At 37.1% G+C, this 9,835-nt stretch overlaps 1 protein-coding gene across 1 annotated transcript in view; it reads left to right on the top strand.

The window, feature by feature from the left end:
* The window catches only part of METTL15 (methyltransferase 15, mitochondrial 12S rRNA N4-cytidine), a 247,242-nt gene extending 237,666 nt beyond the window's left edge, over positions 1–9,576 (top strand). Inside the window, exon 8 of the mRNA XM_073808729.1 lies at positions 9,067–9,576. Within this exon, the coding sequence (XP_073664830.1) occupies positions 9,067–9,242 (176 nt within the window). The 3' untranslated portion in view covers positions 9,243–9,576. The remainder of the gene's footprint in view (positions 1–9,066) is intronic.
* The last annotated feature ends 259 nt before the right edge of the window (positions 9,577–9,835 follow it).

Below are 9,835 nucleotides of genomic sequence, written 5' to 3' on the forward strand. Positions count from 1 at the left end.
TGCTGTCTACAAAACACCCACATCAGACCTAGGGACACATACAGACTGAAAGTGAGGGGATGGAAAAAGATATTCCATGCAAATGGAAATCAAAAGAAAGCTGGAGTAGCAATACTCATATCACATAAAATAGACTTCAAAATAAAGGCTATTACAAGAGACAAAGAAGGGCACTACATAATGATCAAGGGGTCAATCCAAGAATATATAACATTGTAAATATTTATGCATCCAACATAGGAGCACCTCAATATATAATGAAAATGCTAACAGCCATAAAAGGGGAAATCGACAGTAACACAATCATAGTAGGGGACTTTAACACCCCATTTTTACCAATAGACAGATCATCCAAAATGAAAATAAATAAGGAAACACAAGCTTTAAATGACACATTAAACAAGATGGACTTAATTCATATTTATAGGACATTCCATCCAAAAACAACTGAATACACTTTCTTCTCATGTGCTCATGGCACATACTGCAGGATACATCATATCTCGGGTCACAAATCAATCCTTGGTAAATTTAAGAAAATTGAAATCGTATCAAGTACCTTTTTCAAACCACAATACTATGAGGCTAGATATGAATTACAGGAAAAAAAAAAACTAAAAAATACAAATACATGGATGCTAAGCAATACACTACTAAATAACCAAGAGATTACTGAAGAAATCAAAGAGGAAATCAAAAAATACCTAGAAAAAAATGACAATGAAAACACAATGACCCAAAACCTATGGGATGCAGCAAAAGCAGTTCTAAGAGAGAATTTTATACCAATACAATCCTCCCTCAAGAAACAAGAGAAATCTCAAATAAACAACCTAAACTTACACCTAAAGCAATTAGAAAAAGAACAACAACAACAACAAAAAAAAACCCCAAAGTTAGCAGGAGGAAAGAAATCATAAAGATCAGATCAGAAATAAATGAAAAAGAAATGAAGGAAATGATAGCAAAGATCAATAAAACTAAAAGCTGGTTCCTTGAGAAGATAAACAAAATTGAAAACCATTAGCCAGACTCATCAAGAAAAGAAGGGAAAAGACTCAAATCAATAGAATTAGAAAGGAAAAAAGAGAAGTAACAAGTGACACTGCAGAAATACAAAGGATCATGAGAGATTACTACAAGCAACTCTATTCCAATAAAATGGACAACCTGGAAGAAATGTACAAATTCTTAGAAAAGCACAACCTTCTGAGACAGAACAAGGAAGAAATAGAAAATATGAACAGACCAATCACAAGCACTGAAATTGAAACTGTGATTAGACATCTTCCAACAAACAAAAGCTCAGGACCAGATGGATTCACAGGTGAATTCTATCAAACATTTAGGAAGAGCTAACACCTATCCTTATCAAACTCTTCCAAAATACAGCAGAGGGAGGAACACTCCCAAACTCAATCTATGAGGCCACTATCTCCTTGTTACCAACACCAGACAAAGGTGTTACAAAAAAATAAAACTACAGGCCAATATCACTGATGAACACAGATGCAAAAATCCTCAACAGAATACTAGCAAACAGAACCCAACAGCACATTAAAAGGATCATACACCATGATCAAGTAGGATTTAGCCCAAGAATGCAAGGATTCTTCAATGTACAAAAATCAATCAATGTGATACACTATTTTAACAAACTGAAGCATAAAAACCATATGATAATCTCAGTAGAAGCAGAAAAAGATTTCAACAAAATTCAACACCCATTTATGATAAAGCACTCTCCAGAAAATAGGCATAGAAGGAACTTACCTCAACATAATAAAGGCCATATATGAAAAACCCACAGCCAACATCATTCTCAATGGTGAAAAACTGAAACCATTTCCTCTAAGATCAGGAACAAGACAAGGTTGCCCACTCTTGCCACTGTATTCAACATAGTTTTGGAAGTTTTAGCCATGGAAATCAGAGAAGAAGAAGAATTAAAAGGAATCCAAATCAGAAAAGAAGTAAAACTGTCACTGTTTGCAGATGACATGATACTATACATAGAGAATCCTAAAGAAGCTACCAGAAAACTACTAGAGCTAGTCAATGAATTTGGTAAAGTAGCAGGATACAAAATTAATGCACAGGAATCTCTTGCATTCCTATACACTAATGATGAAAAATCTGAAAGAGAAATTAAGAGAACACTCCCATTTACCATTGCAAAAAAAAAAAAAGAATAAAATACCGAGGAATAAACCCACCTAAGGAGACAAAAGACCTGTATGCAGAAAACTATAAGACACTGGTGAAAAAAATTAAAGATGATGCAAACAGATGGAGAGATATACCATGTTCTTGGATAGGAAGAATCAACATTGTGAAAATAACTATAATACCCAAAGCAATCTACAGATTCAATGCAATCCCTGTCAACAACCAATGGCATTTTTCACAAAACTAGAATAAAAAATTTCACAATTTGTATGGAAACACAAAAGACCCCGTATAGCCAAAGCAGTCTTGAGAAAGAAAAACGGAGCTGGAGGAATCAGGCTCCCTGACTTCAGACTATACTGCAAAGCTACAGTAATTAAGACAGTATGGTATTGGCACAAAAACAGAAATATAGATCAGTGGAACACGATAGAAAGCCCAGAGATAAACCCATGCACATATGGTCACCTTATCTTTGAAAAAGGAGGTAGGAATATACAATGGAGAAAAGACAGCTTCTTCAATAAGTGGTGCTGGGAAAACTGGACAGCTACATGTAAAAGAATGAAATTAGAACACTCCCTAACACCATACACAAAAATAATCTCAAAATGGATTAAAGACCCAGATGTAAGGCCAGACACTATAAAACTCTTAGAGGAAAACAGGCAGAACACTCTGTGGCATAAATCACAGCAAGATCCTTTTTGACCCACCTCTTAGAGAAATGGAAATAAAAACAAAAATAAACAAATGGGACCTATTGAAACTTAAAAGCTTTTGCCCAGCAAAGGAAACCATAAACAAGACGAAAAGACGAGCCTCAGAATGGGAGAAAATATTTCCAAATGAAACAACTGACAAAGGATTAATCTCCAAAATATACAAGCAGCTCATGCAGCTCAATAACCCAAAAACAAAAACCCAATCCATGAATGGGCAGAAGACCTAAATCAACATTTCTCCAAAGAAGATATACAGGTTGCCAACAAACACATGAAAGGATTCTCAACATCACTAATCGTTAGATAAATGCAAATCAAAACTACAATGAGGTATCACCTCACACCGATCAGAATGGCCATCATCAAAAAGTCTACAACCAATAAATGCTGGAGAGGGTGTGGAGAAAAGGGAACCCTCTTGCCCTGTTGGTGGGAATGTAAATTGATACAGTCACTATGGAGAACAGTATGGAGGTTCCTTAAAAAACTAAAAATAGAACTACCATATGACCCAGCAGTTCCACTACTGCGCATATATCCTGAGAAATCCATAATTCAAAAAGAGTCATGTACCACAATGTTCGTTGCAGCACTATTTACAATAGCCAGGACATGGAAGCAACCTGAGTGTCCATTGACAGGTGAATGCATAAAGAAGGTGTGGCACACATACACAATGGAATATTACTCAGCCATAAAAAAAACGAAATTGAGTTATTTGTAGTGAGGTGGATGGACCTAGAGTCTGTCATACAGAGTGAAGTAAGTCAGGAAGAGAAAAACAAATACCGAATGCTAACACATATATATGGAATCTAAAAGAAAAAAAAATGGTTCTGAAGGACCTAGGGGCAAGACAGGAATAAAGACAGCGATGTCGAGAATGGGCTTGAGGACACAGGGAGCGGGAATGGTAAACTGGGACTAAGTGAGCGAATGGCATTGACCTATATAAACTACCAAATGTAAAACAGATAGCTAGTGGGAAGCAGCTGCATAGCACAGGGAGATCAGCTTGGTGCTTTGTGTCATTTGCCCACAATTCCTGTCTGCTTCGGAAGAGACCTGATTCTGCCTTCAGAATTTGGGGACCCATGATTTCTTGTCTTTGGAGTTTAGTGTCAGGTGAAACGCAAGCCTGACTCTGGTCTTCAGGGGAATGCCAGTCATCAAAATTTCACTGAGCATTTTCTAGGTGTCAAACACTGTGTTAAGGCACCAGGACAGCAAGATACAGTAAGTCCCCTACATAGGAGCGAGTTCTGTTCCAAGAGTGCATTCATAGGTCCAATTTGTTTGTAAGTCCAACAAAGTTAGCCTTTGTACCCAACTAACACAATCGGCTATATAAGTACTGTACTGTAATAGGTTTATAATACTTTTCACACAAATAATACATAACAAACAAACATAAAAAATAAGGAAGGCATTTTTAATCTTACAGTACAGTACCTTGAAAAGTACAGTAGTACAGTACAACAGCTGGTGCTTCTTAGCAGTACCAGCTACATCACCGCTGCTTTTATGCTTGTTTCCGGACATCCTGGGCTTGAAATACAGATACTGTACTACTGTATGCTATACAGTACTGTACAATAAAGTACACAAAAGCACAACCACTTGTAGAGAGTGACGCATGTGACGATGTATGCCAGACACGTGAACTAAATTATGTGATTGGACATGCAAACGCACGTTGGCACGTTTGAAAGTTTGCAACTAGAAGGCTCTTATGCAGGGGACTTACTGTAATGAATACTGTGTCTGCCTTCTAGGAGAAAGTAGCTGACTTCCTCTATAACCCCTAGAGACTGAACAGAGGTTACTGTAGTGGTCATTGTAGTGCCTTGGCCTGATTCCCCATCCCACCTATTTCAGGACTGAAGCACTAACTCATCTGCTCTGTGTTGGTGACGGATAGTTTATGGTTGAGTCCTCCTGGGAGAATGGCCTCATCTTGAAGGGAGCTACCACACCCAAGGTTCTGTCCCAAGGTCAGTATGGAGATATAAAAGTCTGCCCCTGGCCCTGATTTGGGACAACTCTGCAGGATCATACTTGCTGCAAAGCTCCCAGTAGGATCAATTGGGCCTTCATTGTGACTGCTTTGCAGTTTGACTTCTCCCCTACCTCATTCTGCTTCCTTTACTCCCTCATGTGTGTTGACATTGAGAGTACAGCCCAATAAATCTCGTCTGCTTCCTGGTGAACGTGCCCTATGAAAGTCACAATACTTAGGGCATTGTTATGGGATAATCCTATGAAAGTCTGTATCAATATTATGCTTCACTTCTAGGTTTATACATCTATAAATCTTTCACAGGAGGAAACTAGCTTCAGCCAAGAATTCTGGGTAACACTAATAAAACATAACCTAACTGAACAATAGAAATTTAATTTACTTGTTTTAGTGTTTATCACACTTGCCTAAAACTCAGAACTAGGATTCAGAATTGAAGGTGTAATCAGTATTAGAACTCAGTACTTATGGTGTAAGTGTGGATTAGTTTCAATGCATTAAGACTAAAAGAACTTTATTCTCTTTTACCTATAGCAGCTGCTTTAAGAAAGGGAAAATGAAACTCTATTTTCATCCCACTGAAGAAAATTTCTAGATAATACAGTCATATTGTATTTGCAGAAGGTGTTATTATAAAGCAATGTATGCAAAGTTCAAGGTTTTTAAAAATCATTTGTCTTCATAGTACATATAGTGGAATATTAGTTAGCTATTTTTTATGATATCTAATTCAATACTGTAGTAGTGACATATGTACACCAAGTGGTTAATACAAAGTTACTTACTTTATTTGTTACATAGTTTCTCCCGTAATACAGAACTCAATATATTAACGTATAAAATCTTCCTAATCTTTGAAAACGTCAAAATGCATCTGCTGATTGATAATAAAATGCCAAAAATAAAATAAAATAAATTTTACATATACTTTTTACAAACATTGGGGTATATAAATTCCCAGAAGTCTTTTTCTAAACCTTTCTTTGGTTAACATGATAGAGAGAATGACAGATTGCTGTGTTTCTCAAACTATTTGTCAAGGTGGTACCTGAAGCCATAAGCTAAATATTTATATAGAACAGTATAGACTTTGAAATTTGCATGAACTTTTAAGAGAGGACATAAGACTTCAAAGAATTTTCTACAATGAGCTGTTTTTACCTAATCATATCATTCTTTTCTCTCTGCCTCCTCACATTGTTTGCTGCATTTAAGCAGTAAAGTTTGATAAAAAATTGCTATGTAGATTTGATGGTGGATCATAAATTTGGCTTTTTGCTTAGAGACGGCCACAACTTATTTATGCAGCCATCATTTATTGCTAACCTACTATGTGTGGCGTTGTGTAAAGAAAGCTGTCTCCTCTTTTCTCTGCTTCAGTCCTATGCCATATAAGGCAGCTTCCAGTCAACCTCAGTAATCCAAGCTCTGCTTTAAGCCTACACATTTTTAAACCTTTAAGAAAGCATGACTGCACTCAAAGTAATCAAAATGGAGGGAAGCTGTGACATCCTGGACTGGCCTTCAGCTCAGAGGTGAGCCACAGCGAGTGCTGAGGTCCAGCTCCTCAGATAAACAGTGAGCTGGCTTCCCCTAATTAAGCATCTCTCCAGGTGCTCTCAGGGCAAATAAATGAGACCTGATGTGGATAAGGTGAGAAATAGTTTAAAAACCAACCTGAATTAGTCAATGGAGTCTGAGTTGCTCCCAGCCCCACCCCTCTTTAGGTCCAGAGGTTACATATTTTCCTGACATTTCTGCATTCAGCTTTCTTGCTCAGCAAGCTTTGTAGAACCTGAGGGGTTTACATTACCCAGATGAGTGTGGAGGAAATCAACGTTTCATCCACTGCTGTGGGTGGGCTTGGGCAAGGGAATGAAAATGTTTGCTAAATTTAGATGGCTCATATAATGCTCACTACACACAACAACGTGTTTTCAGAACACTAAATTTGGAAAGACAAGAATTTCCGCCCTAAACAGCTTCACTCACCATTGAATTGAACAGAATTGAAAACACTTGAGAGCAGTGAATTATGTGACATCTTTTTAACTGCAAGATTTCCATCGGATCAGGATGACCAAAAATTAGGGTGTGTGAACAACTGTCAAGAGGAAGTCATTTCCAATCTCTGTTTTAAAAATACCCAACAACTTTTCATTACAGCAAACAATAGATTTTTATTTGGCAAAATTGCCCCCCAATAAATGACATACTCAGTGGTATGTCTTGTCATTTTAATTTTGATAAAAATCTACTGATTTCAAGTGGATGTGAGACTGCCATATTTGTGGTTTTGATCTAATGAAACGCCCAAGTTAGGGAATCAGTTATTTTCACAGGTATTATTATTACTTGCCTGAAAGAAGAATCAGCTGACTAGGACTCTAAGAATATCTGCCTGGGATGATCCTTTTGGAGACCTTTACTTGTAGATTTCCCTTAAGAAGTAATACCTTAACCTACATTTTAAGTTAATTATAACTCAGGATTTTTTAAAATCATTTTCATTTTTTTCAAATTTAGAGAAATTCCTGATCCTCTCTCATGTTTTGTCTGATTTATACATTTTTTTCCTTTTTTTTTGACCATACTGTTTTTTTTATCTCTGCTCTTTTATTGTGTAATCATTTTGATGATTGCTGTGTCATTTATTTAACATCTTTTCTAATTTGTCTTTGCAATGAGGATTGTAAACAGCAACGCCTGTTGAAACCCATACAAAGCAGCCAGTGCCACACTTTGGGGACAAATAGCTGAATGCTTTCATAGTGCTCTGCAGACCGGAACTTGGCCCTTCCTGACGCTCTTCTGGCTTTGATGAAGATCTCAATCCTCATCTTGGCTGGCTAAGAGAGCCTAAAAAAAAAAAAAAACCCGCTCCCTTATATTCCATAAACGCTAGAGGCCAAATTACGGTAGAGGAGGATGCTTCAAGGATAGCTCAGAGAAGTTACTGCTATAACAACTTTATCTTGTTTTCAATATGCTTCAAAGTCTCTCTGAAAAAAAATTATAACTTTAAACTATAAAGCTTCATATTATTGTATTATGATCCATTTGTTTCCTCATCAATGAACGTGAATTAAACATGTATAACTCTCATCTAAGGAAAGTATCCAGTTATTTACGTGAAGCCTTCCAAAGCCTACCCAAGACTGCTTTGGTAGTTTCCATAAGTTCTACAAATGATGTCAGATTCCAGGTTAAGAAAGTAGTGAACAGACTTATTCCCCCTCCTTTGGTTCCCATTTTAGGAAATGTCACCATTATCTAAGCCAGAGCCTGGAATATCATTCATTCTACCACTTCTCTGTCCCTCACCAGCAACAGTGAGTCCATTCAATTTATGGATTCTGCATCCTAAGTTTCTCTCCAATACATTTCCTTCTTTCAGCCTTGACTGCTGAAGCAGCCTCCTAACTGATCCCCTTGCTATCATTCAGCCTTGGCTCTCTCCTTCCTTCTCTGATCTGCAGCCAGAGAGATATGAATCTAATATAAATATTATTATGCACTTCTACCTGCCCCCTATTTATAATCTCCAGTGCTCCTCTGATCTCAGGATAAAGTCTAAATCCTTAAATATCACCCAAGACCTTTCCAGATCTACACCCTAATTACTATCTCTCCACTGTCATTTCTCACCTTGAAATCTGGTGACAATTGCTTCGAGTTCTGCAAATATGCCTCTTGCCTTTGCACCTGCTGCTTCCTCTGCCTAAAACATTTCTCTTGCTCATTGCCTGGCTACCTTCTATTCATTCTTCAAGAGGCCATTTAAATATCAAGAGGCCATTTAAATGTTATCTTCTCTAGGAAGACCTAGATTGGGTTAGGAGTTCTGCTTCTGTGCTCCTGAAGCTCTGGGCTTCAGTCAACAGTACTCATCACCCTGTCTCACCAAACTCCTCCCAACACATTCTCCCACTGATAGATCATATCTTATTCAGCTTTCTGTGTCCAACACCTGGCACAGGGCCTGATACAGAGCAGCCTCGATGAATGTCTGTTGAATGGATTGATTGATTAATTAATTAATTAATGAACAGATGAACACTGACTCTTGATGTGCTTTGCTTCTCCTTTGGAGGCTGCTTTCAGGCACGTAACCTTCAGATATAAACCATCTCTGTATCTGCTCTCTTGCAGCAACTTTCACCAAAAATGTTGGAGGCCAATGGCGCATCTTGCTGTTTGAAGGTTTCCGAGATAGTGGGAATAAGGCTTTAAAGACAGCTTCAACAGGGAAGAAACAAATGGCAATCACAGTAGAGCAGGACAGCTTGAAACCACAGGGACAGCCAGTGAAATCCTCTTATTTTTAAGGCACGGAAACTGAGGTCTGGAAATGTTAACTGGCTGTCGGGGTCATAACCATGTCAACCACAAAGGATCTTGGACCTTAGGCATCCTGATTCTAGCTTGTATTTCCTGAAGTATGCAGTGTAAGTCTTCTGTGTTGTGTACTATTGTAGTCACTAGCCTCATGTACCTGTTGAGTACTTGATATGTATAAACTGAGATGTGCTATAAGTGTAAAATACATACCAGATATAAAAGACAATGTAAAATGTCTCATAAATAATAATAATGTCTCATAAATAATAATAGTTTTATATTGACTATGTGTTGAAATATTTCAGATATGAGTTTAAATAAAGTATTAAAATTAATTTCTCCTCTTTATTTTTATTTTTTAATATAGTTAGTAGAAAATTTAAAATTATATATGATATGCATTATTTCTGCTGGATAGTTTTGCTCAAGATGAATTTTAGGTAATATGCAAACAGGGCATTAAATAAGAGTAAATCATATAGTATAAAAAATTATTCTTGTTCATTCCCCTTTAACACTTCTGATTAGATCAAAGATAAATGCTAGTTTAGTACTAGATTTTCTCTAATACTACATAATT

Source organism: Tursiops truncatus, chromosome 8 (assembly GCF_011762595.2).
Source record: "Tursiops truncatus isolate mTurTru1 chromosome 8, mTurTru1.mat.Y, whole genome shotgun sequence".
Lineage (NCBI taxonomy): Eukaryota > Metazoa > Chordata > Mammalia > Artiodactyla > Delphinidae > Tursiops > Tursiops truncatus.